This window comes from Vipera berus, assembly GCF_964194415.1.
Source record: "Vipera berus genome assembly, chromosome: 1".
NCBI classification, from domain to species: Eukaryota; Metazoa; Chordata; class Lepidosauria; order Squamata; family Viperidae; genus Vipera; species Vipera berus.
The window spans coordinates 139,477,078-139,505,048 of NC_138202.1; the positions used below are offsets into that span (position 1 = coordinate 139,477,078).

The following is a 27,971-nucleotide window of genomic DNA, read 5'->3' on the forward strand; positions in this document are numbered from 1 at the left end:
GTATTTCCTTTTGTGAGGGAACCGGTTCCGAGTGGCTCTTTCACTGTTTCAGGTTGCTGACCCCTGTCCTAGACCATTGTCTTGAGGGAAGAAGTTGAAATAGCTTATGTCCAGGATGTGAGAGGTCTGTAGATATTTTCACAGCCCTTTTTCTTGCTTCTGCACTATGCAGGTCCTCAGTGGAAAGCAGGCTGGTAGCAATTGTTTTTTCTGCAGTTCTAACTGTCTGTTGAAGTCTGTGTCTGTCTTGCTTGATTGCAGATCCAAACCAAACAGTTATAGAGGGGCAAATGACAAACTCAATAATTTCTTTGTAGAACTTGTATCAGCAGCTCCTTGGGTAGCCTGAGCTTTCTGAGTTGGCGCAGGAAGAACATTCTTTATTGTGCTTTTTTGATGACATTTTTGATGTTAGGTGTCCATTTTAAATCTTGAGATATTATAGAAAGCCTAGAAGCTTGAAGGTCTCTACTGTTGATACTGTGTTGTCTAGTATTGTAAGAGGTTGTAGAATAGTAAAGTTTCTCCTAAAATCTGCTCTCATTTCTACAGTTTTGAGTGTGTTCAGTTCAAGACTGGTCTGACTGCACCACAAGACTAGTTGTTCAACCTCCTTCTGTATGCAGATACGTCATTGTCTCGAATGAGACCAATCGCAATTGTATCATCTGCAAACTTTAGTGGTGTATATCTATTTAGTACTAAAACTCTTGTTTTCATGACCTTTAACTGGGCAAAACAGTGCATCAAAGGGCAACAATTTTTGAACCAAGGAACTTCAAGTGGACTAACTTACAGAATGTGTCCAAAACTCGGGTACCATGACTTCCAAGAGAATGAAAATTGAGAAAGTTCTGACTGTTTTAGTGCTATCGTCTATGCTGCTCAAGTGATCACATGAGCTTCATTTTCATTCTTCTGGGACAGTTTCCCAGACAGTCTCTCAATCCCTCCCTCCCTCCCCTACCCAACAGCAGGCACTTAACTACCTAAGGCAGGGGTAGGCACCCTCGGCTCTTTTATGACTCATGGACTTCAACTCCCAGAATTCCTGAGTCAGAATTCTGGGAGTTGAAGTCCATGAATCAAAAAAGAGCCGAGGTTGCCTACCCCTGACCTAAGGAAAGGGAAGTGGGGGAGAGCTTTATTATGCTCCTTGTCAGAGTTCCACAAGCAAACTCAAAAAGTGAAGCCAGCAAGAAGTTGTTCCTGCTCCCACTGCTTTTTGGCCCACTCACGGTCATTCTGTTTCTCTGTTTAGGTAAGGAAATAGAGCATAGGTTGGCTGACAAGTTTTAAAACTAGGATGTTTTGCTGCCAGGAATGTTGCCATTCTCTAATTATCCTCAAAGAGGAAGTTTAGGAAAGACAACAGATGGGATTTAGTTGGATACCTTAAGGATTTTTGGAATCAAAATAAAACATTGCTATATTCTGGACCATCTTCACAAAGGGCTCAGGTATTCTGGGATTCAGTATTATCAGTATGTACAGTAACTTAGTTCATAAATTTAAATCTATACTTAAATACAACATAGAAATAGTAAAAACATCCCTTGGCCTTTGCGCACTAAATAAATGGGAAGCACTCTGTGTTTGGCTGAATATACATTAATATCTTTGGGAATTTTGGTCAAGGAAGCTTTTCAACTTCTATGAAACCATGGAAGCATGAAGTGTGGCCAGGCTGAAGAAGTGTTAAAAAACCAAGGATATTGTAAATATGGTTAAGAATTGATCTATTTAGGCTTGCAAGTGTTATCTTTATCGAACTTATCGAAGAAGAACATTTGCAGCAATGGAAAACATTTTTTGGACAAACTGGCATCTTTGCTTTTGGAGCCCTGTCATGGGCATACATATGTGCACATACTCCATTATTGTCTATGTATCTATAAAACTAGAGGCATTATTTGGCTGTGCAGTATACTAGTTTCCTTTTTTTTAGTTGGAGGAAATTAAAAAAATTCTGTGTTGCCTAGAATTGCTATTAGTCTTGAAAGTATAAGCATATTCTCTGGATTTCATAGAAGGAGCAAGCTGAAAGAATCCAGTTGGTTCATCTAATCCAATCCCTTATTTGGTGCAGGAATCCAGATTAAACATTCCCAACAAATTACATCTACTTTTACTTTGACACATTCAGCAAAGGAGAGCCCATCATTTCTTGGAGTGATTGTTTTGGCATTAAGCAGTTTAATATTAAAGGGGAATCTGTATTTTTGTAAGTTAAATCCATTATTTGTGCCTGAACTCTGGAATAATGGAGATCTCATTCCTTTTTTTATTGCATCTGTGCATTTCAGTGGTATCAGGTCATAGTAGGAAGAAAATGTAAGCGATCAGAAACAATTTGCCATTTGTGATTATTTATCAAGTCACATAGTTTTATGGAGTTAGGTATAGAAGTCCTTTTACAACTTCCAAGTGAGTGCTCTTTAGGGACAACTCTACTCATATATATATACTCTGTTTCCTGCAATCATTTCAGGGAGAGTTAGTTATATGAACAATCTGTCCGGTTAATCTTTTTATGCTTCTTCCACCCATAATTCCTACATGTCATATAAACACAGATAAAGGTATTAGAAAGGTATAGATAACAAAATATTTTCTCTGCAGTGGATAAAAGAATTGCTACTGCTGATCATTTAATCTTAATGTTATGTCATTTGAGAATTTGACTTTTTTTTTTCTTTAGAAAGTTTCCTAGTACTTTGGTTGTTATGTCTGTTGCTTGAGCATTCTAAAAATCTGTTTGTAGAAATACCTAGGTGGGTCAGAAAACCTCTTCTTCCCACATTTGGTAGAACAGAATAACAGAGTTGGAAGGGACCTTGGTCTTCTAGTCCAACCCCCTGCTTAAGCAGCAGACCCTATACCATCTCAGACAAGTGGTTGTCCAATCTTTTTTTTAAAAAAAACCTCCAGTAATGGGGGTACGCACAACATCTAAAGACAAGCCATTCCACTGATAATTGTTCTCGCTGTCAGGAAATTTCTCCTTATTTCTAGGTTGATTAATTTCCATCCATTGCTTCTTCTTCTGTCTTCAGGTGCTTTGGAAAATTCCGGTGAGCAGAGCCTCCTCACATTTATCTTCCTGTTGACATGTCCAGACACTATATAATTAATCTCCCATATGTTCTATAGTCATATAACCATATAATTTTACTTTGGGAAGATATCAAGAGTCAGTCTGGGCAAATCCATTGCAGAAGACCCAAAGGTGGTTTTTCAAGAGGCATCTGGACTTTCTTGTTTTTCTTTGAAGACGTTTTGCTTCTCATCCAAGAAGCTTCTTCAGCTTTGACTGGATGGTGCCAAATGGAAGGATTTACATTTCTTGCAGACAGCTGATCATTTGCATTCTTTTAGAGAGTCATTGAGGACACTTGGAGGCTTATCTTGGAGATGTCCTCAAGGTCACCTGAGTGGTACAAATGGGTGTGGAGCCTTCTTGGAACAGCTGAAAGGACTGTGTTGTAGACTGGAGGTAGATGATATCATATCCCTCCCCCTCTATTGAGAGAGAGGGCTTCTTTGACCCCTCTTTCAAACCAGCTGTCCCCTCTGTCCAAAATGTGGATTTTGCTGTCTTCAAAAGACAGCACTTCCACATTTTTTTACTCTTTTGAAGAGTGTTTTTTTCCCTTTCTACTGAGCCTGGCTTCTTTGTTTCTCCAAGAAAGAAAAAGCGGCTGCTTTAATGCAGATTGAGGGCACCTTGCTGCTCTCCGAGCTTGGTTGTTTTCTTGCAGATATTTCATTACCCAACTAGCTAACATCATCAGTGCATTCCACATTACTGCCCTGAGGTGCAAATATCGGTTAATGCAGGTTGGTACCAGAATTTGTACCCTTTGAACTAAGGGGTTCTGTGCACAAAAGCCAATGGGAGGTAGCAGTGAAAATCTTGGACTAGAAACAAGGAGATGTAGGATCAAAGCAACCACAAGCAAAGGATCAGTCATTCTCTCTTAGCTCAAACTCTCACAAGGTGAATTGCATTTTGGAATCTTGAAATATTGAATCCAGTTTTGGTCACCATGATATAAAAATATGTTGAGACTCTAGAAAGAGTGCAGAGATGATTAGGGGACTGGAGATTAAAACATATGTAGATCAGTTGCAGGAAATGGATATGTCTAGTTTAATGAAAAAAAGGACTAGGGGTGACCTGACAGCAGTGTTCCAATATTTGAGTGGCTGCCAGAAAGAAGAGCAGGTCAACCTATTCTCCAAAGCACCTGAAGGCAGGACAAGAAGCAATGGGTGGAAACTAATCAAGGAGAGATCCAATGTAGCACTAGGGAAAAATTTTGTAGGGATAAATATCAATCAGGATAGAGCTGAAAGGCGTCTTGGAGGTCTTCTAGCTGGAAACCCTGTACCATTCCAGACAGGTGGCTGTCCAGTCTCTTCTTTAAAACCTCCAATGATGAAGCACCCACAACTTCTGAAGGCAAGCTGTTCCACTGGTTAATTGTCCTCACTGTTAGGAAGTTTCTCTTTAATTCCAGGTTGCTTCTTTCCTTGGTTAGTTCCCATCCATTGTTTCTTGTCTTGCCTTTTGGTGCTTTGGAAAATAAGTTAACCTCCTCTTCTTTGTGGCAGCCCTTCAAATACTGGAATACTGTGATCATGTCCTCCTAGTCCTTGTTTTCTCTAGACTAGACATACCCAATTCCTGCAACCGTTTCTTCATATGTTTTTTTTTCTCTCCAGGCCTTTAATCATCTTAGTTGCTCTTTGCATTTTTTTTTCAGTTTCAACATCTTTTTTGTAATGTGGTGACCAAAGCTAGATGCAGTATTCCAGGTGTGTTCTTACTAAGAATTTATAAAGCGGTACTAATACTTCACTTGATTTTGATTCTATGCCTCTGTATACAACCAAGGATTGTATTAGGTTTCATCAGTGGAAGAACTTGCCTCCAGAAGTTGTGGGTGCTCCAATGCTGGAGGTGTTTAAGAAAAGATTGGGCAAACATTTGTATGAAATGGCATAGGGTTTCTTGCTTGAACAGGGGGCTGGACTAGAAGACCTCCAAGGTCCCCCCCCACCTCGGTTATTCCGTTAAGGTTGTTGTGGGGGAAATAGATCTTTTATTATGCTTGGATAGAGATGAATCCCATATTAAAATAGCAAATGAAGACTGCAATCCAATTGCTGTTTGTGGACAGAAAACCTAAGATAAATACCTTCTTCAATTTTCTCCAAGAGGAGAGTTTTCCGTAGAAGAAGCACCGTCATTGAAAAAAATCCAGTGGAAGATCTCTTTAAAAGTAATTTTACCATGAAACCTAAAATATTCATGGACAAACGGTGATGAGTGCAGCATTCCATCCATGAGAGATTTTTTTCCCCTTTGATACAATTTTTGAAAGCAATTTCTCTTAAATCTGTGAAATCAAATTGAATAAGAACGGGTGGAAGGAGTGGGGAAAATTAGCCTGTCCAGCACTAGCAAATAATCTTACAGTATTTGCTGATAGCAAGAAGAAGTTTTGCTTTGCCTTTCCTAATCCTTACACAACAAGACATGTTTGGATCAGATTTTATTATAGGCCTCCATAATAAGTTGTTATAAAACACATCCCAAATACAGTCAATTAAAAGATGACAATCTTTGCCAAAGCTGCTCGAGAGGCTTGTTTTCATGCTGAAAAGGTGATCCTTTATAAAACCAACTCCTCTCCTCATCGATTTTCAGGGATTGATTTTAACACAGCAAAATGAATCCAGTAGAGCAGTAATTGGGAAATGTCTATCAAGATACTTCTCGATGATTATTATTGGCAAACCGTTCATACTATTATTCTTGCCTGCAAGATCAAACAATCCCATTAATTGTGGGGAAGATAATAAACCATTTGTAAACAGTTGGAAACAGGATCCGTTTTCACATAATTAAGAAAAATTGCTTACATTAAATGTCTGGGTGACCATTCTCCAGCAAACAGCTGAGCTTCCAGGAAAAGTAGCTTGTATATGAAATACGAAATGCTATGGAGCGCTTGTATCTGCTGAATTCAGATTTACTGAAAAAGCAAACGGTTTAGTCTCCTTTGGCAAATGCCCAAGAGGAAGACACTGAGGTCACACACACCAGTGTCTGCCTTCCGCTGTTACAAGAGGAATTGTACAAGGGATTGCTAGACTGCTGTCGGCTGGATTTCTGCCAGAGCAGAGCTAGGCCTTCTGTAGCATTGTTCCTGTGAGCCAAATTGATTTGAGTCTTCTTTTGCATATTCAGAAGGGTGGGGAGGGGGCATTGTCTCTCTTTCCTGATTCTGCCAGTCTTTCCCTCTTGAGTTCTGTCTTTGGTGACAGCTGTGAAGCAAGAGAAGCTCGTGTTTTTGAACCGCTGTCTCTCTAGTTAATGAGCATTTAAATGGGGGAGGGGGAAAGTAGTGCCCTTGGAGTGATTTGTGGAAGGTTGCTTCAAAAAAAATCCTTCATATTTATGAGGAGAACAAGTAATGGGTTGTGGGTTTGATACAATTGGGTTATAATCTTGTCCAGTTCATGGCATTGGCTTTGATCACTTGGTTCCTCCAAACCCGTTTCTATTCATTAGATACCTTTGAGAAAATGCCATTGGGTTCTGAAAGGTGGATTTGGTTTCTATATTTAGAAGAGGGGGTCGCTATTCTGCTCTTCTTTACTTCCTGACACAGTTTGCTTCATTTGGAATCAATAACAGGGTTCTCGCTGACATGGGATGGCTTAGAATTTGCCACTCGTTTGTGTTGTACCTCTGCCATTCTTAATCATTTAAGCAGCTCCATTACCCCCAGCGTCATGATAAAGGGTAGCAGGTTGGGACATTTGTGTGCCAGGCTAATTGCCCTTTAGGAGCATCTGAAGCTAATAAATTACTCTGCTTACCGCCTATTCACTTTGCTGCTGCTACCCAAAAGTACCCATGTAACTGTGCCCTGGGGCAGAGAGAGACATATTAAATGCCTCATTAAGAAGAAAAAGAGAAACAATCAGCCAGCAAGCTGTATCTTCCTAAGCCAGCAAAGGTGTCTTCTTGCTGTGCTTGGAAAAAAGTCTCCTCTTGCAACATGGCATGATTTTGTTTGCCTCCAAAATAGCACAGCTGTGTCCTCCTCCCTTTGCAAGAGAAGGGGAAGGACTTATGAAGATGATGTCTCCAGAAATATGTGGACTGTGCTTGAGTCTTCAGTGGTCTGGGAGAATTCTCCACAGCCCCAAACTATTTGTCCTACAAGATAGAGTAACAAATGGCATGATTACCTCTAAATGCTTTGTGTGGACTTCTGGGTATGCATTTCTCCCTGGTTTCCTGGGAAGCTTTGTCTCATGAAATAGACTAGGTGACTAGGAGGTGGCTAGAGCATAAATATATAACATTGAAGATGAAGGCTAGAAAAATAATTTATTTTGTGAACTCCATTGCATTCTCAAGTAGCTTTCCAACTGAGTTCTTTGGATTGGTTCTGGGATTATTATCACTGGAAAACCTTGGGTTGAAATTCATGGAGATTTGCCAGGGAGGGATCTGTGAGGGAGTTTGAGGAAATATTCCATCTTGAAATAAAGCATTTCTAATCAAATTGCATGGGATAACATTCACTTTATGGGCCTAAGAGGACAGATAGAAAATGTAAAGTAGAGCTCTATCTATCTTGGCTTATTTAAGAAAAATGACTAGGCAGATCCAGGCAGGGAAAATACTTCTTTATGTGACAGATTGGGGCCAGAAGTCTTAAAAAATGCAGTGGGTCCATCCACTTCTGAAGAAGCTGTTCATTCAGTCCTTTTAAAAACATCCTTCATGGGCAACATGTTTGAGAGGATTGTGACTGTGTAGTTGGAGAAGATAATTAGATGTGTATATCTGTGTATTTATAATAAACAGTAAAAGGGTGCCAAGTGAGTGTTTTTCAGTAGTGTTTATAATGTCGTCTTTTATTCAAATATAGAATCTTAATGATTTGGGGGAAATGGCACATTTTTTATAAACCTGTATCAAAGCATCTTCATGGGCAACATGTTAGAGAGGATTGTGACTGTGTAGTTGGAGAAGATAATTAGATGTGTATATCTGTGTATTTATAATAAACAGTAAAAGGGTGCCAAGTGAGTGTTTTTCAGTAGTGTTTGATAATGTCATCTTTTATTCAAATATAGAATCTTAATGATTTGGGGGAAATGGCACATTTTTTATAAACCTGTATCAAAGCATCTCCAGTATAGTGTGGGCAATCAAAGGATAAAATATATTTTCAATTTGAAAGAATTAAGGAAACACAATGCCAGGAATACAGGCGTTCACATTTTACTATAACAATTTTTAACTGAAAAGAAAAAAAGTGAAAACAGCTTTGAAGTGCTGGAAATGTATAAGACAGATCTACAAAGAGGATGGAGCCTTTTCCCCCCCCCTTTTTGATTCTCTGTGGTTCCAAAATAATTAATAAACCAGCAGTAGCTTGGTTGATTGTTTGGATGACCACCATAAAAATCCCCAGGCACATGTTATGATTCTTCCCCTATGTACATACAGAGGGTTTTTTTAGATGACTGTCAAATTCAGTGAAAAAGCATTGGTGTTACATAATGAGATTATTCACAAGAGACTCTTTAGCCTGATAGACAATTTGAAAACCAATTAAATTAATAATGCAGGTAACCATCCTTGCCACAGCTGTAAACATGTTCTTGCATAATTCACTTACCCACATTTTTTTTTAATCTCTAGCGATGTGATCCTAGTGTAATGCAAACAAGAACTCGACATATACTACGAAGGCCTTTAAAACCCAAGACCTGCCCTGAAAGTGCACAGCAGAGGCCTTGTATTCTGAATCAAAATTGTTTTCAGTATAGTTACAATTTAACAGGTAAGCATCCTTCATTGTAATTTGGAATGAACTTTAGAGCATTCTGCACAATACCCGCATCAGCCTGGCAAAACTGTATAGAGATGGTGTTGCATAGGAATACAGAACTTTCACTGTACTTGAACTTTCAAGGAAAGCCATTTTGAAAATAGCTAAAAGCTAAATAGCTTCATGTGTTTATTAAATCATGTTAATTTATGAAGTGTAAACTTACGAATTAAGTTCTCATAGAATTATATACAATCATATACAATCACATATAGCAGGGGTGTCAAACTCAATTTCATTGAGGGCCGCATCAGCATTGCAGTTGCCCTCAGGGGGCCGGGTGGGTATGGCCTGGGTGGGCGTGGCCTACTGGGTGGGCGTGGCTAGAGTGCATATGGCCTACTGGGTGGGCATGGCCAGCTCTACATTGTTGGCATTAAGGGTGCCTATGGGGGCCTGGGCAGGAGTGGGACAGATCTGAGGGTCTCTGGCAGGAGGAGGGTCTCTGGGCCAGGGCCAAGGCAGTGGGGGCCGTTCCCTCACTGTTTCCAGGATGGCTTTGCGGGCCGCATAAAACCACTTCGCGGGCCGGATCTGGCCCCCGGGCCTTGTGTTTGACACGTCTGACATATAGCATTATTATATTTGCTATAATATAAAATATATTTATATCATGTATAAATACAGGTAGTCCCTGACCTACAATAGTCCACTTAGTGACTGAATAACTGCACTGTAAAAAATGACTTATGACCGTTTTCACATTTATGAAAGTGTGTTCATCCCCATAGTCACATAATCAAAATTTGGATGCTTGGCAACTGGCACATATTTATGAGGGTTGCAGTGTGCCAGGATCATGGGATCACCTTTTGCAACTTCCTGACAAGCAAAATCAATGGGGAATACAGATTCACTTAACAACTGTGTTACTAACATAACAACTGCAGTGATTCACTTAACAACTGTGGCAAGAAAGGTTGTAAAATGGGGCAAAACTTACTTAACAAATGTGTCGCTTAGCAACAGAAATGTTAGACTCAGTTGTGATTAGTCAAGGACTACCTATATTATATAAATATTTAATTTTCCTTACAGTTATTACTATCTGTGAGCAGCACTTTATAATTCTTCAATGATGCTAAAAAAAATAATACTTGAATGGTTGCTGAACAAACAGTTAGAAAGCAAAGGCTACCTACATTCCCAACTGGCATTATGTATGTTAAATTGCCTTATCGGTGACAGGGATGGCACATAAATTTAATAAATAAATAGATAAATAAATAAAATAATGCCTGCAATTTTTATATGCTTTTTATTGAAAAAGATGTTTTATCTCTTCTATGGAAGAATGGCCAACCAAAATGTGAGAATATGCTTCAAAAACTAGATTAACTTTATATTTTAAAAATCAGTCTAATGCAGAAGGTAGTTCTCTTTGGGAATCATTTTTACACTACAGTTTTATATGTGGAATTGGACCACATCCAAAATTCAGGTTTTAGAGTTTATATTTTAACTTGGCATATTATCTACATATAATGCTTTGAATTTTCTTACTGTATTGTTTTATCATCTATAGTCTTTTTTTCTCCTTTTTTATAACTCCAATTGTGTTAACCAAGTGCCTGTAATAGAGATATTTAGAAATTTAGTAATAATCAAGTAATTTAATAGAGACATGTTTTGATTAGAAAATAGATATGAATGTCTGTAAGCTTTTTAATGATGTATTACAATATATTAATCATACAGTATTTTAGAACTGTTAGTTATCACCTGATTTTCCTGTTTATATTTGGTTCTTAATCATTATTATCCTTTTAATATTATTTTAAGCATATTTGTATTTTTTCCTTTATTCTTCTCAAATTTATAACAATACGTTATTTGTAAAAAAAAATGAAACGTGAATTAAAAAAATTAAAATTAAAAAAAGGCAAAGAGGCAGACATGGTTAGTACTTGGACGTGAGATCACCAAAAAGTTTCATAGCTGTGGAGTCAGGTGGAAAGTTGAGAAATAATCTTGAACAAAGACATTGGCCAATTACTTCCCAATGCTTGTCTAAAGTATAACAGGAATCTGTCCACATAGACACCAGCATTCAAGCTCCACTCAAGAGAGGTGCAAATTTCTGATTCATTGATCCTAATTTCCAAGTTCAGACCGTTATATCAAAAGGCCAATGAAGAGTGCCGCCGGGCAGGCAGGCAGGTATCTTGCTTCTCTGTGGCTTGGGGGGCACTTTTTTCAGTTCCATGGTAACTTCAAACAGTCACTAAGTGAACTGTTGTAAGTCAAGGACTACCTGTACTTCATCACTTTTTTCTTTCTTTTTTTTGGTCATCAAGTTTTTGACACCTTGCTAGGCGACTGGTGGTACTCGGATGTTGCCATATCCTAAAAGTGGTACAGTGGGTGAAAGGTTGAAAAGCCCTGCTATAAAGAGATGCTGCCTCCTGCAGAGTACAGAATGGACTTTTCATTCTAGGATTCATCATTTCTGTCTTCCTGATGGAAGCCTGTTTAGAGATATTCCCCTCATTAAAATGAAAGCACGTTCGCCTAGGAATTCTATATAACACTGAGGACCGCCATAGGGTTCAATTCACATATGACAAGAAAAGAACCTGTCTTTCAGAATTCTGGTAAGCAACACAGAGGAAGCGTTAAGACCACACAGAGGGGAAAAAATGATTTATATCATTTTATATGCATTCTGAAGGCAGAAGAAAAGTCATTTAAGATTTCTAGCTACTTTCAACATTACCTTTGCAGGGTGGTACTTGGAAAAAACAACATTCCCTAATTGGTTATCCTTGCTTGAAGAAGACATTAATATTTTACAAGTGCTTTCTTTCAAGGGAAACATGATTCCTTTTGTCAAACAAAACTCAGTTGGAGATTATGACAAGCGTTGCTTCAAGGCAGTTGCGCTGCAGAAAAAAAATACAATTTTTGGCATCCAATGGAGCAGCGTGCCACTTCATCACTATGAAGTGCTACATTTCATCATCACCGGACAGTTGTTAGCAAACTCAGAGGGAATGTAATTTTTAAGGACTACTGAAATAAAAATAGAATAATTTAAGGCTGGATGGATTTTTTTCTTTTAAAATAATAATATATTGGTTTCCAAATCATAAAAAACTATAGCTTCATTTTTTTTAAAAAAAAACAAAACCCTTCTAGCATTAATAGGCAGAACTAATTGTAACCATGATGTCTCTTTAGACTGGAGCACATGCCAGCTAAATGAAAATGCAGCCTGTGGACAAGGGATTAGGAATCGCCTTCTAAGCTGCATTCGCAGTGATGCAAAAACTGTGAACATGAACCACTGCGAGCAGGTGAGCTTCCATTTGGTTGCTTAATGCAAATATTTGCTGGGCCCTTAATGTCACCTTGGATATTCCATGAAATAATCTTTCAAAAAAACGCATCAAAATAAGTGTCACTAACCTTCTATAGATCCACGTAGAGCCCTCCATAGAGTAACTGACATATTCTGTTATTTGAAGTCAGTATGTAAGGTAAGGTAGATCAGAACCTATTCCTACATTTAGAACAGTAAATAAAAAATTGAAAAAGTAATTTGATAAAAACGATTTTCAAAATCTTACCCAAATCATGTCTGACTCTTCTTTTTTTAGCAGCATTTGCATAGTTCTTCTTTCTGCTCTTTTATACTTCTAACCTGCTTCTTCCTGTTCTTCTTTTCTTTTCTTCTAACTATCATCTCAATATCTCCCTCCAATTGTTTGCTCAAGTGAGGGCTCTGTCTAGCATTTCATCCTATTGGCCCCTTGTCTGTCATTATTACCCTTCTTTGTCTATTACAATCCAAGTGACGTCAGTTACTATATCGTTGCTCGTTCATCCAAGTCCAGCCAATTCAGAAAATAAACAGACAAAAGAGCAATGTATAAACTTAGGATGCCAAAGGTGAATCAGGCTAATGCACTTCAATGAATATTGTTTTGCCCAAACCTACGGCAAAGCTATGAGCAAGCTGGGCTTGGGGCAGTGAAAAAATATTGAAGGAGCTATTGTTGTTGTTTTAAATGTATTATAGCTGCTGACTTCCGAAGATTCTACTTAGCTTACCATATCCAACTTTTGGTGTTTCATTAGAAGCCCTGCTTTATGTGCACATCTGCCTAGCTGTCAGTGATAAGTGATCTGTTGTGTTTTCTTTAATAGCTGAATCTGGAAACACCCACTAAAATGACTGCCAACTGCACGGTAGAATGTGTAGTGAACTGTCTGGTTACCGAATGGACTGCTTGGTCGGAATGTTCACAAACTTGTGGTCTTGCAGGTAATTGTTCCACATGAATTACTATTCGCATTATTTTGGAATACAAAGTTTTTCCCTAGTAGTCTGCAATTATATATTGGGTCAGAACCCCCTGAATTTCTAGAATTTAGTCATGTTGGTCTAGAATCTAGAGCAGACATGTCAAACACAAGGCCCGGGGGCCGGATCCGGCCCGCGAAGTGGTTTCATGCGGCCCGCGAAGCCATCCTGGAAACAGTGAGGGAACGGCCCCCACTGCCTTGGCCCTGGCCCAGAGACCCTCTTTCTGCCAGAGACCCTCAGATCTGTCCCACTCCTGCCCAGGCCCCCATAGGCACCCTTGATGCGAACGATGTAGAGCTGGCCATGCCCACCCAGTAGGCCATACGCACTCCAGCTGCGCCCACCCAGTAGGCCGCGCCCACCCTGGCCATACCCACCCGGCCCCCCGAGGGCAACCGCAATGCTGATGTGGCCCTCAATGAAATTGAGTTTGACACCCCTGATCTAGAGGTTGTCCACCATTTTTGTCTCAATAGATGACAGCGCCGGCCAACTTGGCTTGGGCTTGGAAGCTAGGTGAGATCAGGTAACTGTATTATTTGGCTGAGGAATGGGTGAGAAATAGCAGGAAGCCAAACAAAAATAATCTAGATGAGGTCTGTAGAGATTCTCAGTCATCCAGCTCATGGTTGTCCCATGTCTTTCAAATATTCCTTAACTCTTGGAGACTATATGGACATATCTATGTGGTTCTCTTAATCAGTAAGTTATTTGGCACTGCCTTCTTTTAGCATGTCCCAAAGGGTGCTTTTCAAAAGGCAACTGGACTTCCTTTGTTTTTTCCTTGAAAAAAAATGAACTGAAGAAGCTTCTTGGATGAGAAGTAAAACATTTTCAAGGAAAAAAAAACCAAAGAAAGTCCGATTGCCTTTTGAAAAGCAACTTTGGGACATGCTAAAAGAAGGCAGTGTCAAATAACTTACTGATAAGCGAGCCACATAGATATGTCCCTACAGTCTCCAAGAGTTAAGGAATACTTAAGAGAGTTAAATACATTTTCATTAGGACTGCCAGACTGGGCTGCAAAAATCCATACAAACACTGGATGACAATGAAGAAATGCCAGACAACCTCTAACTTCCTGCTTTTGTCTGGTGACCATTCATATTTTTGCAGCCCAGATCTAGTAATCCTTGCTAGCATTTTTGAAGGGAGCCTGGTTGGACGAGCTTAAAATAGACACCTATTGTCCAATATATCAGTGTACATTATCCTGTTTCTAGACACCCCACAATACAACTCATCTTACAGAATGACATATTACGGCTGTGGTCATATAGTATGTAATCATGGTTTGTTTAACCATAATGTATTAAACAAACAGCAATATCCTCTATTTATACAGCTTACTACAAGATAAAGAGCCTTGGTGGCGCAGTGGGCTAATGCCTCCTTAAGTAACACCAGCTGCCTGCAATTAGTGCAGGTTCAAGTCCCACCAGGCTCAAGGTTGACTCAGCCTTCCATCCTTCCGAGGTAGGTAAAATGAGGACCCAGATTGTTGGGGGCAATTAAGCTGACTTTGTAATAATGCCGCTTGTGGGGTGTGTGTGAAAGCCCTAATAAGCAGGCATATACATAGAATGAAGGCTACTGCTAAGCTTGTAAGCCGCCCTGAGTCTTCGGAGAAGGGCGGGATATAAATGGAATTTTAAAAAAAAATCATAGTTTGAAAACCACAAACACTGGATTCAGAACATGCTAAGCCAAATGGAAGTTAGCCTTTTGGTTTAGCGTACCATATAAACCCAGTCAGTAATTAGGGCAGTGATGTATTAATTATTGTTATTGTTATTTAAGGTCGGCTATGATTAATACTGCAAATATATGAGGTGTGAATTCACAGTAATAAAATGATACAAGTTTTTCAACACACTTTTTCAAAAATCTAATATTGAGTTAAACAGTGTCAGTTTTTGAAGCTGAAATATTGATGGTGTGAACACTGAGATAAAAATCAAAGTATTTTTTTAACTATAAAAAGCTTAATATTTATGCTAACTTCCAGGGACCTGTAAGAGATGTTAAAATGTTTATGGGAAACATTTTCTGTTTCTTGGCAATTTAGTATGTGGCCTCTGATTTGATAGTATGTGTTGTGGTCTTATGAATATGTTGCCATTACAATATAAAGTTATGCTTATTTGATGAGATTTGGGCGTATGTATGTTGCAAATATGCTATTTTCACTACTTGACACTTTTGGGAGCAAATTTTATTTTTGCAAGACAATGAGCTCTAATGAGCCACTGAAGTGAAAATACTGATTAAAAAGCTTAGAAATTTTCATATTGGTGTTGTTCCAACCTCTCATTCTATTTTTTAAATAAAATTTTATTAATTTTCCAATATTACAATGGTATCTTTAAAAAGCAACGTGGTGTCTGGGTTACAATAGTTCCATTTCAGACAAATACATATTATTACAAATCTTCAAGTTGTTAAAACTAATATTTCCTCTCTCTTGTTTCCTTTAATGCATATTATCTCTTATCTAAATTAACATACATCTCATTGCTATCCATCAGTCATTTAATAGTTTCCTTATATTTGTCAATACCTTAGTATATTTTATATTTTAACATTCCATCTTTAAAACATCAAAACACATATATTTTTCCAGCTTTAATTTTACATTAATATTAAAATTAAATGTTTAAGGTTTCTCATTTTCATATTTCTAAATAACCTCCTTTCCCTTTACACAATTTTCTCCAATACCTAGTAATGTAAATATGCTTTTTATTTATCTCATTTTCATATCAACAAGTTAGTAGTACGATATAAGAATGGTAGTCATTAGAATACCAATTGCAGGGAGGAGAAAAAGACGGAGGACAATATAATATTCTTATTTCTCATTTATAGTTTCCACATATTGAAAATTAACCAAAATTTCTCCCGTTTCAACATTTAATACATCCTTTCATGTTACTACATCCAAGTATATTAGTTACATTGTATCATTCTTAACATATATACATCTTAATCCATTTCATTTAAAGAGCTCAATATTTCAATGTTAGTATTCATACATCTGTATTTTGTTTTTGTTTTTAATTAGTATTTTTATCTACTCATCAAAACAATCTCATAATCCAAGTACAATCCTGTCTATTTTGGTATTATCTATTTCAGGCCTCTTAAGTATGTCCATATTTCTTCAACCTTATTCTTGCTTTCTTCCTTTGCCATGTCATTTTTCGCTTTTTTGCCTCAGGGTCATCAAAGCATTCTTGTGTTGTTGTATCATATTGAAGTAGTCCTTCAGTCTCCATTTTTGAAGGATTGAGGGGTCTGTTAACAGCACCAAATCTTCTCATTATTTTCACCTCTTGATATAATTGTCCTGGGCTAAATAAATTTTGTTCCACCTTCTCATTTTGGTCTTCTAAAGTCTGTGCTTGTTGAATAGTTAATTCTTCTGCCAATGCATTTAATTCTTCTGTTAAGTTCTGTCCTGATAAAATATTAGTTGTAGTCACAATTCGAGTTTATTTCTTCGAGATGTTTTCTAATTCTTTTCCAAAAGCTCTTATTTCATCGCCAGCTGTAGAAAGGAACTGATAAGTTTGGTAGGATATTTCCCACATAGCATAGATTTGTTTTTGAAACTCACCACCAGAGTTTTACATCTGGTGTTCAAGGTTAATCTTATCTTATTTTTCTTAACTGTTTTCTTTTTTTAAAAAAAAGAAAATCAGATAGCAATTTCAGGTTTAGCCACTGGGTGTCCCCCAAGTGCTTTGAAAGTTCTTTTCTTTTAGTCCGTTTCTTTTTTCAAAATTAAAAAAGAAAAACACCCCTGAGCTTGTTCACCGCTTATTTGAAGGGAGGGTTGAATTCCCCACTCCCTCTCCACAGGGGGGAAGGTACTTAGCAGCTTATTTAGGTGAAAAGAAGAAGATTAAGGTATAAGAGAGAACTCTTACCCTCGTCTCTTCCACTCTCCTTTAATGTTGCCCGATGGTAAGTTTGACTTCGGCTGTCTGCAGCCTAGTAACTGGCCATATTACTATGACCCGTCTTTCGTCCGCTGGTACGAAGGGAATGCAGGCACTAACGGGGGGGAGGTTGCGGCTCCCCCGTGTTTCTGCAAAAGCCCCTTCTTAGTGGTCACCACTCCAGGGCGACTCTTCAGCCCTTTTAGGACCCCCCAGCGATGCGAAACTGGACGTGGAAGATGAGAGCCGTCCTCCAGACATCCATGTCGGCTGGCTTGGCAAACCGGAAGTCTCCAACCTCACATTCTAGGCAGATGTAAATAAGTGTTCTTTAATTCAGTGGGATTTTCTGAGTAGACATATCAAGGAGTCCTATAGAATTAATTTCTGATGTTACAGATCAATCTTCTTTTGCTAATTCTAAAATTAAACTGGTTTTCTGGAAACGTAACCATAAGAGGGAAGCTTTGTCTGTCCCAAATCTGTAATTATTAAATAAATAAATAGAAAGTAAAAGCCAGAATTTCTGAATAAATTCTGTAAAATAGATAAAATACTCAGGGATTTGCTATTAATGAATTAACTGGTGAAACGTTCCTGTTCTTCTCTCAGAGATTAAAATTAGGAGGTTTTCCCATTTTGTCTGTTCTACACAAAGCACCTCTAGAATCTGCTTATTAGTTAGCCTCATTTGCATTTTCAAAGTACAGTGGAGTAGAGATAATTTTAATCTTTTAACCCTCTGACACATTGTCAGCATGCTACTATTCAACTGTAATCATGACTTTGCCGCATCTTATCAACTTGTACCAATTTGGTTCAACTTTACTGGCAAGTGATGCAACTTTCAACATATTGCTCTTCTAACAATACTGCTCTTGACAGCAGTTTTACCCAGTGCTGGATAAGCAGTAGATTTCATGTATTCCATCATTAAATGGAATAATGTGTCATTGACTTACAGCGAATATGTGAATGTAGGACTTTTAGTTTATCTAAAACCAGACATAATAGAAGATTACTTTTGCAGTCAAAAACAATTAAAATTATTTTTTTTAAAACACAGTTTCAGTAACTATGTTTTCTGCTCTCACTTCAACAAAAAACATGCTATATTCCATTGCCACAGTTTATTTGTTTATTAATTTGCTATGTTCTGGTCATACATGCAGAACTCCTCTTTTTTGACAGCTCCACTCAGTGGTAAAGTTGGTTGAATAGTCTGTTTTGCTCTTTTGCCCTTAGTCCAGGTCTATACAGTACAATTCCTGTAAAATAAAATATTAGCTAGCAGCTACAGTATAGTGTTAAGCACTAACACTTTTTATTGGGTTTTGTTTGAGCTCTTTGTAGTCACTAATATTGCTGGATGGAGATAGATTTATATGAAAATCCAATTTAATGTCTCCCAAAGTCAGTACTAATAGAATTTGGAAGATGTAATTCACTATGTTGAACTTTCTACTTGATCTTATGTATCTACAATGTAACATTTGTGAACTACACCTTCCAGTGCATTATAAAATAGGAGGGTGTATTACTGTTAAAACAATATGGAATCAATGTGAATGATCATTTTATCTCATATTCCACAGTATAAATACACCTTACTAAAATCTTGTTTGCTAAAATCTTGTTACACCTTCAGATGAAGTGAGAGAAAAATCTTATGCATTAGGCTTCCCAAAGAAAATTCCGGTTTATCAACGAAAGCATCAGGATGCATACAAATGTTTCCAGTGTTATCTAGCATAGCAAATCATGAAATCTTTTAAGAAAGATAACACATTTATGGTATACAACTTTATAACTTTTACTGATTATCTATATGCTTATTGTCTAAGCAATTATTAATTTCAGAATAAGTGTGTAAAGGCTACCACAGGAGAAAGAGAGATTAAGCCAGGAGTGGCTAAAGGATAGATTAGTGGGATGGGAAACCAGACAGCTCTCAGAAATTAGAGTCAGGAAAGTTTCATTCTGTAGAGCATGACTGGCAGAGGAATTCTGGAAGTTGAAGTCCACAAGTTGTAAAATTGCCAAAATCTGGTCCGTCCTTCCCTACAGAACTGGACCAGAATTATCCCTCTGGTCATTCAAGAGGAAGATGGTCCTGAAATCTTAAGGATTCAGCTTTATGCTATACTAGGGATCTCCAAACTTGGCAACTTTAAAACTTGTGAACTTCAACTCCCAGAATTCCCCAGCCAGAAGCCAGCCAGAAGCCAGTTGGCTGAGGAATTCTGGGAGTTGAAGTCCACAAGTCTTAAAGTGGTCAAGTTTGGAGACCTCTGGTCTAGGCAAGAAAGACTTATAGAAGCAGGGCAGAGACAAACAGCCTGGGACATTACAAACAACAGAGCAGCTGAGTCATCTATTTGTCACTGAGTGATTGTTAATGTGCTTTTAGAGGATTTAGATCAAGCGGGAAACATTTGGAAAACCCTCTCAGACTTACAGTATATGAGAAAAGAGGCAGAATCATCAAACAAGTATGAGGTGAGAATGTAAATCTGCATCTGATATTTAAAGACACCTTGAGAAATTAAGCATGCCTATACAGAAAGAAACGTTGCCAGCTTTCATTTTAAATTTGTTGCCTAGAAATTACCCAGTTGGGGTACATACAAGAGAAATGAAAATGGAAACAAATGTATTTTGTGCTAAATCATTGGTAAGATGATAACCTGAAATATCACTTTTCTGAATTCTGAAATGCCACTTTTCTAAAGCCAAAAAGGGGGGGGGGGAGAAATACTTCATTTGCAATGGTTCAGGTCATTTGTAACTCATTTGTCTAGAAAAGAGAGATAAGGTAAACCTATTAGACTACATTCCAAAGAAGATGACTCACCTCAGGCCAGTGTAAGAAAAGGCCACAAAGGAGATGGAGAAACCAATGTCAGAACAAATGGCACCTGTTTTGATTTTCCTGCAGCTTCTAACTTTATTAAGGAGAAAAAAAGTTTCATTAAAATGAATTAATGTACATCTACCATTCACCTGGCCAACAGAAAAGGTCACCTCTGCTGGGAGAGTTTCTCAGCATTCCATTTTGTGTCAGGCAACAAAGAGTTGTTGCTGTTGATTTTAAAAACTAAACATGTTTTATATGTCCCAGATCTAGAATCAAGCCTGTTTTCAGTTTAAAAAAAAACTACATAAAAAGGATGTGATGTAAGATTTAAAGGAAATACTATCGTACTGTATATTGCTTATCAAAGGCACTGTCCAGAAAAATGGACTATTAAACTATGCAGAAAAGGATACCAAAGAATTGCAACCACAAAATTATATAACCAAATGGCACTGGAGAATGAGAAACAGAGACACAGATCCTCTTTATAAATTAGAAGCAATAACCAAAGGATATGGTTGCAGCAAATCAGTCCAGATGTGCATGCCAGATAAAGGCTGGAGATATTAAGCCAATAAATATGGAGATAAGGTTGATGAAGGAGCCATGAGAGTAAATTCATAGTTACATCTGTGGGCCAATCCAAGTAGAACACCAGGTGGGAACTTATATATGCTTACATTGATAAATGATTACACAAGACAATGGATTTTGCTTCTTATTTACTGGAGAAATGAAAAGAATATGTGGCCTAATTTAATCAGTGAAGCCTCAGGTTCTCTGTATGGTAAACATATAGCAGGTAACATATCTGAAAGAGCACAGCAAACTGAAGTGGAATGGTGTGGTAGAATAGAAAAATTGTCTTTGATTGAAATGATGAGATGCATGCTGAAAGACTCAGGATTGGGATATAAATCTCAGTCTCTTGCTCTGATTTTCTAGGACTACACGCTCATGTAAATGCAACTGCATAGCTGTGAATTTATCACAACAGTGATAGCCCAAAGGAGATGAACAAATTGTGAATACTCTGATCTGCAAGTGTTTATTCTTGGTAGGAGATTCTCTTCCATGGAGATACCTGAGATAAATATTAGGGCGGACAAGGGAAGAGATTTATATCTGTTGATCATCAATGGAAGATGCCCACACTTGAAACAAGTACAAAGGAAACCAGTGCAAGCAATTTTATTATTTTCATTCAGCTCAATGAGTAATTATGTTTGAAATTTCTTTCAAAGCAGAATCCTAAAATTTAGAACCCATCCTCCTTAGAGCTATACAAATCCACAATATCATTAAAACACTGTGGAGTTGTTGTTTTTACAGATTCATGCAGCTGCCTCAATTATTTGGTTTGAAGAAAGTTGTTTTATGTACACCCCCTACCACAACACATTATAAATCACCACTTTTTTATCTTTAAACTTACTTAGTAACAAGGTGGCCACATGGCGTGTGTAAGTCATTTGTTATTGATTTATCATCTTTCCAACAATTTTAGGCCAGCTGGCTTCCCACCCAAGGGAGGATATTTCAGGGCAATTCCACCTATGGGACTCTTTCTCGGCAGTGTTACTGTCAGCACTAAGCAGGATTTTTTTTTCCTTGAAAAATGGTTGCAGAAGTTCTCCATCACCTAAAGAAACTGGGAGCATTTGTTCCTTTTTCCCCCTCCAAAATTGAATAATATTTTTTACAGGCCATCAGTGCTCAGCTTTGTTTCAAATAATCACGGCTTTTGAAAGAGAGATTCCACCGTGACATGATTTCTGATGGTATCACAAAGAAACCAATTGTTTCTGTTTATGCAAGGCTAGCGAGGACAGAACTGGCATTTGTCACTATTACTATTTTTTGATGGTTGATAATAATTCTCTGTGTGAAACATTCTGCAGCTCACAAAAATGCAGTTGGCCTTCCCTTTGCACTGGCCTTGTTCAAGGTCCCTACTTCAGTTGAGTTGATGACCTTCTTCCATGGATGAATGTGACATTCCCAGAAGCCTGGGAAATAATTGTTAAGAGGCAAATACTTCCACAGCTGTCCTTAGAAAACCATACTATTCTTTCAGAAGTGAGCTTTTACAGTGACATTTTCCCAAGTTCCCTTTTGCAAAAAAAAAAAAAAAGAATATGCAAATCACAAGGTGGATAATAGCAAATGGCTTTGTTAGTTTCAAGTTGGTTTTCAGGATTTTGCATTAATGAATGGAAGTTAAAAGGCCATTCTGACTATAAAGTGCCGGAGGTCCCTTATCAATGACCAAGGGAAATTCAGAGGCTCTTGAAAAAATTGTAAACCGTAGTAGAAGTAAAATAATTAGGTTGGCTGCAATCCCATGCACAACAGCGTGCATAAATTCCTCGGAGGCCTAGTAAGTTTAAACAACCATGTTATCCTAGGATTGTAGCTGTTATTAGGAATAAATCATGTCCCATAGAACACAGCATTTGTTTTATGCTGAAGCAGCCTTTTGAGTGAGATTTTCTCCCCCCCCCCCCGGAAATTACTGACTGTTGTAATGGAAAGGTGCAAAGTTTCTAATAAAAGCAGGAAAGGCATTGAAATACAGCACTGTAGGCATCCAATTGTATTTTAATGTACACTACCATAATACACCATAGTATAAGTCCTAATTATTATTACAAATTATTATCTATGTTAATCTTTGTTTTCTGTATTGATAACAAATATGTTTCATTTGCCAAATCTTGTCAGCTCATCTTTGCTAATTAGAAGCATCTGAAAGAAATGCTTCATTGTTTCCTTAATTAAACTCATTTTTAAGTGCCTTCTTTTTAGGCCAAGGCTTAACAGCATTTATGACAAATCAGTAGATAGCACTACTTTCATATTTCTCCTCGGTAAGGTAATCAATAAAAATAAGGTAGAATGCAATGAATAATTACCCAAAGAGAAATCCTTATTATTAAGCTAATTTCCTTTTTCCCATAATAAACCTTCAGAGAAATAATTATTTGAAAAAGTATATAAATAAAGATATTGCATGGTTTTGTATCGGAGGTTGGGAAGTACCCATTCTGATGGTTTTGGTAATTAAGCATTTTTTCCCCCTCAAGATTCGTATATGTTTGTTTGTTTGCTTGCTTGTTTGTTTATTTCCATCTGTGCATAATCTGTCCCAATCCTGAGAACTCTGAACAGCAATAAAAATCTAAACTAAAAATAAAGGCATAACACCAAAATTAGAAATTAAGAGATTCCCTCAGTGCTGGAGTCACTGAGTTAGGGGACAAATGTAGGTGGTTAAGTTGCTGGTTAGCAAGGTGAGCACTGCTCATACCTTTGGGAGAAGTTCATTCTTCAAAATAATGATTGTCACAAAGAAGGCCTCTGTTACCCACACCCCAGGATCACCATAAGGACTAGTGACTCTCAGCAGACCTTCTCTGGATGCCTGGAAGCAGATTCAGTTCAGGAATTGTGTTATGTGATATATCCTGGGGTTTAATTCATAGGCTTAGTAAAAAGTGTATTAGGTTTTTATTTATCTATTTAATTTATTAAATTTTTATACCACCCATCTCCCCTACAAGGTGACTCTGGGAGGCTTACAAGTTATAAATTGATGCTGTAGATCCAGGGATCATTGCCAGATCTGGAATATCTCCCATGCAAAGGCGTCTCTGTTACTGCAAGAAATCCTTGAGCACTGAGTTGTTCTTCTTCTGTGCATGTCTGTGCCTTCACATCAGTTTTGATTCCTGGCAACTGTTTGAAGTAGTCCCTACAGTTTTCTTGGCAAGATTCCCAGAAGTGGTTTGACATTGCCTGCTTCCTAGGGCTGAGAAAGACTGACTGGTCCAAGGTCAGCCAGCTGGCTTTATACCTAAGGTGTGACTAGGACTCAAGATCTAGCAGTTTCTAGCCTTAACATTATACCATACTAGTTCTAGTCTAGTGATATTCATTTGAGACCATGGGAAGGTGGGGAGAGGGCAGAAACATTCATACTCAGCCTTTCCCAGTGCAGTGCCTTACACTTGCTTTCACTGCTGGCCATCAACCGTGTGTGCAAGGCGGATGGAAATTGTGTTGATCGGCAAATGGTTTTGTATAGAGAGTGGTTTTGTACAACAGAACAAATGTGTAAAGTCAGGAGAATTAATTTTGTAGAAGGAATTCTTGAGGCTAGTGCTGATGCGAAAGACAATAAACTCTATTTCGCCAATAACAAAGTGTTAGGAAACCCTGAGTTATCCGCATGTCTACCGCTTAGAATCTGAATCAGTTTTCCTCCATTTTTGGATGGAGGGAGAGTCAGAAAAGATGCTAAGCAGAGCAGAACAGGTCAGAAACCAAAGGAGAAGGAAGTAGAATTGATTCCTGTTCTGAGAGTCAGTCTAAACATTATAAGGGATGTCAGTGAAGACCTGCAAAGTTGGACGCAGAAAAATGCCTTTGTCAACCATTTTTATACGTATGGCTTCCAATGCTCAGATACAGAAAGTACGGAAAACTGAATTCCATCATCATTTTTTAAACAGCTCACTAAGGTATTGAAACTGGCCCCTTGCCAGGGGCTTGAGGGCTATGTCTGCTAGCATCTCTTATTTGTTACTCAAGTCAACAAATCTTTTTCGCACATCTCATAAAAAATGGTACTTGGCATCCGTGTGATTTGTCTACTTTGGAATCAAGGCAACTTGGTTTGTCTTTACGTAGACAAGTATAATTGTGTTCTCTGACTTATCTATCCCAAGCCCAATATTAGTTTAGTCAGCTCTTGCAGATGAACAGGCAAAGACTGACTATGAATTCCGTTGACAATTCATCCATAATAGAAGAAAATCCCACTGGTTTATTTTCTGCCTTTTGTTGTCTTCAGCCCTATTTGCATTCAGCTATCTTGCCGTGTTAAAGTCAAATTTTAAAAATGTAAAGTGGGTGTCTTATGTCCTTTAAAATAAAAAAATGCATTTAAAAGACAACTTTTAATAAGATAAAATACTAGTGAGAGGATATCACTTGACTCCGAAGCTAAGCAACTTTTTTCAGCCTGGTGTTGTAGCTGTAAGAGTCATGGTAGATGACACTGAGATGATGGGCTGTTTTTTAAATATTTCTGTTTTGAGGGGGGATTAGTTTTGAAGAACTCAAGACACTTACTTTGGAATGTATATATTTTAAAAATTTAATGATGGACTTTTTGCAATTGACAGATGCAAATTTTGTCAATGTGTTAATTTTTCTAAGTACTGTTCATGATTTTTTTTTTTGGTATGGCACCCTTTGTGTCAATAACCACTGGAATCACCACAGCCAGTTTATGCCATAATCTTTCAGTTTCACTTTTCAGATCTTGATACTTTGTGATCTTCTCCAATTCTTTGTCTTTCATTCCACTGTCTCCTGGTATTGCTTCATCAATTATCCACAATTTTCTTCTTTTCAACTGCAATTACATCTGGTGTGTTATGAGCCAAGACTTTATTAACCTGTATTCAGAAATCCCACGATATTTTTGGCTACTTTTCACTGCTCATTTTTGACTACTTTTTATCTCTTTATGTTCCCACCATTTTTTTCATTACTGGCACATGGTCATTTTTTACAAATATTGCAGTGAATCATTTTGGTGACTGGGTTATTGCATTGTTTATTATCAGTTTGTGCAGTCTTGCACAAGCTGAATATACGATCTATTGTTTCCTCTGCTTCTTTACACAATCTGCACTTTGAATCATTGGATGATTTTTCAATTCTGGCCTTGATTGCATTAGTCCAAACAGCTTGCTCTTGCACAGCCCAATTCAAGCCTTCAGTTATTTTAGCCTTATCAGTTTTAGTTTAAAAGAATTTATTTATTTATTTATTTAGTTGCATTTGTATACCGCCCTTTCCCTGAGGACTCAGGGCGGTTTACAGGGAATTAAAAATCAAAACATACAAAATTAGAGAGATAGGACTGGGCACACCGTCATAACCTCCTTTCCCAATGACTTATCAGTATTTTAAAAGTGCTGAGAAAAGTTCAGAAAATATTAAAATACAAGGTATTCACTAATCTTCTTTCCTTCTTTAGGTCAGATGCTCCGTACCCGATCTATAATTATGGAAGCCCAAGGAGAAGGGAGACCTTGTCCACCTGATCTTACTCAGTTCCGCAGTTGTGTTGCAAAACCCTGCTATAGCTGGGTTCTTGGAGAGTGGTCCCCGTGCAGAGTTGAGGTACTTGAAGTTTGTAAAACATCACCTTGGAACAACAGGTAGAAACTGAACTTGATTGCAACCCACATTGATGAGGCAATTTGATCCTGGTTTTGAAAGTTAAGAGGACGGTGTTAATTTAGCGTTATTGAAAAGTCTTAACAAAGTAGGGAACAGTCATAAATACAACTGAGGCAGGCGACCAAAAACTAATTTAATATCAAAGGTCAAAGAGCTGTACAATTGTAATAGCAGTCCAGTGAGGGTCATAGATGGGGTTTGCATCAGCGTGCCAAGATCAAAGCAGGATTTAATTTCAGAGAACCCTGCTACCAAGGAAATTGACTTTTGCACTAAGAATACCGTGTAGCCTCTTTCAATACTTCGAAAGGCCTTGAAACAATACGGTTTAAAGCTTCAGTAGCCTGAAGTGCTGACTCTGACTTTTTTCCTTGAAATGATTACTTTTTTTTCCCCCTAACAGTCTGAAAATGTAAACGCTGATGTGAACTGTGAAGCATCAAACAGCTGTACTTTTGCTTTCTCAGCATGGATCTCATGTAGGCCCTCCCTTTTTTCACACTGCAGTTGGCATGCATCTCTTTGCTTTACACGTCATTCTACCCTTCCCCCTTTATCTTTTAGATTATTGTTCATTCAAAACATTTTGATCCAGTGTCTAGCATTGGTTTTAAAGTGCTTTAGATTTCCACACTCAATTATTTCAGAGAAGGGAGAAGATGAGATCTGCTTAGCATTAATCATGTCAGGCTAATTGGGCCATAACCAGGAAGATGTGCAAAAGCGAGGAAGATTTAACATGTTATAAAGGGACATGTTTTGAGAAAAAAACCCAAAACACTTTTTCTTCTGCATTTACATTATTGGCAGAGCAGGCAATATACCCAATGAGGCTTTAGTCCTTCTGAATCCATATTATCTTCAAAAGTTAATTATTATGTGTACTTTAAGACCATGGGTCTCCAAACTTGGCAACTTTAAGACTTGTGGACTTCAACTCCCCATGCTGGCTGGGGAATTCTGGGAGTTGAAGTCCACAAGTCTTAAAGTTGCCAAGTTTGGAGATCCCTGTTCAAGAGTAAAAAGAGCATGGCTACCTTTTTCCTTGCCTCCACCAAAAGAAGAGCTATTCATTAGACAATGGTCCTTTAACAACATTGCAGAATACTTATCAACTGCAAGGGATGGAACACAAAAATGGAAGTAGAAAAGACCGCTTTTACATACATTTTTAAGCGTTCTTGCCTACTGCAAGAAGCGTTGCCTGATTTGCAAACACTCTGCATTGTTTCTAGGATTAAGGTATATACAGCATGCAAAGTGCAGTTATTTATATAGCAAGTTGTTTTGATAACCTCTATTTTCCCCCTCCATTAGGGTGGACAATGTGGAGATGGAATCCAGATACGAAACCTGCTGTGTGTGGTACATGATGGCACGTCATCATCAACATTTAAGCAAGTTGAGAGCACCCTATGTGAAGAGCTTCCCCCTAAAGAGAATTTGCTTCAACTTCCATGTTCTGTCCCTTGTCCAGGTAAACTCTGAGAAGGACCGTATTTCATCATTTTGATGATAAATAGCTATGGCCAGTTGCACGTGATGTTCCAAGTAAATAGGTGGTTTGGCATAGACCTGCAGTTTGTTCTATACATCCTCGCTTTTGATGGATTACTGTCCAACCTTAAAGATGACTAATCAGAACTCAATCACACAAAAGACTACTTATTTTTTTT

The 27,971-nt window shown here is 37.9% G+C and overlaps 1 protein-coding gene across 1 annotated transcript in view; it reads left to right on the forward strand.

Annotated features, from left to right (window-relative positions):
• The window catches only part of THSD7B (thrombospondin type 1 domain containing 7B), a gene marked incomplete at its 5' end in the record, with an annotated part of 477,345 nt that overhangs the window by 432,525 nt on the left and 16,849 nt on the right, over positions 1 to 27,971 (forward strand). Inside the window, 5 exons of the mRNA XM_081346642.1 lie at positions 8,738 to 8,879; positions 12,108 to 12,223; positions 13,077 to 13,194; positions 26,090 to 26,235; positions 27,613 to 27,772. Coding sequence (XP_081202768.1) covers positions 8,738 to 8,879; positions 12,108 to 12,223; positions 13,077 to 13,194; positions 26,090 to 26,235; positions 27,613 to 27,772 — 682 coding nt within the window. The remainder of the gene's footprint in view (positions 1 to 8,737; positions 8,880 to 12,107; positions 12,224 to 13,076; positions 13,195 to 26,089; positions 26,236 to 27,612; positions 27,773 to 27,971) is intronic.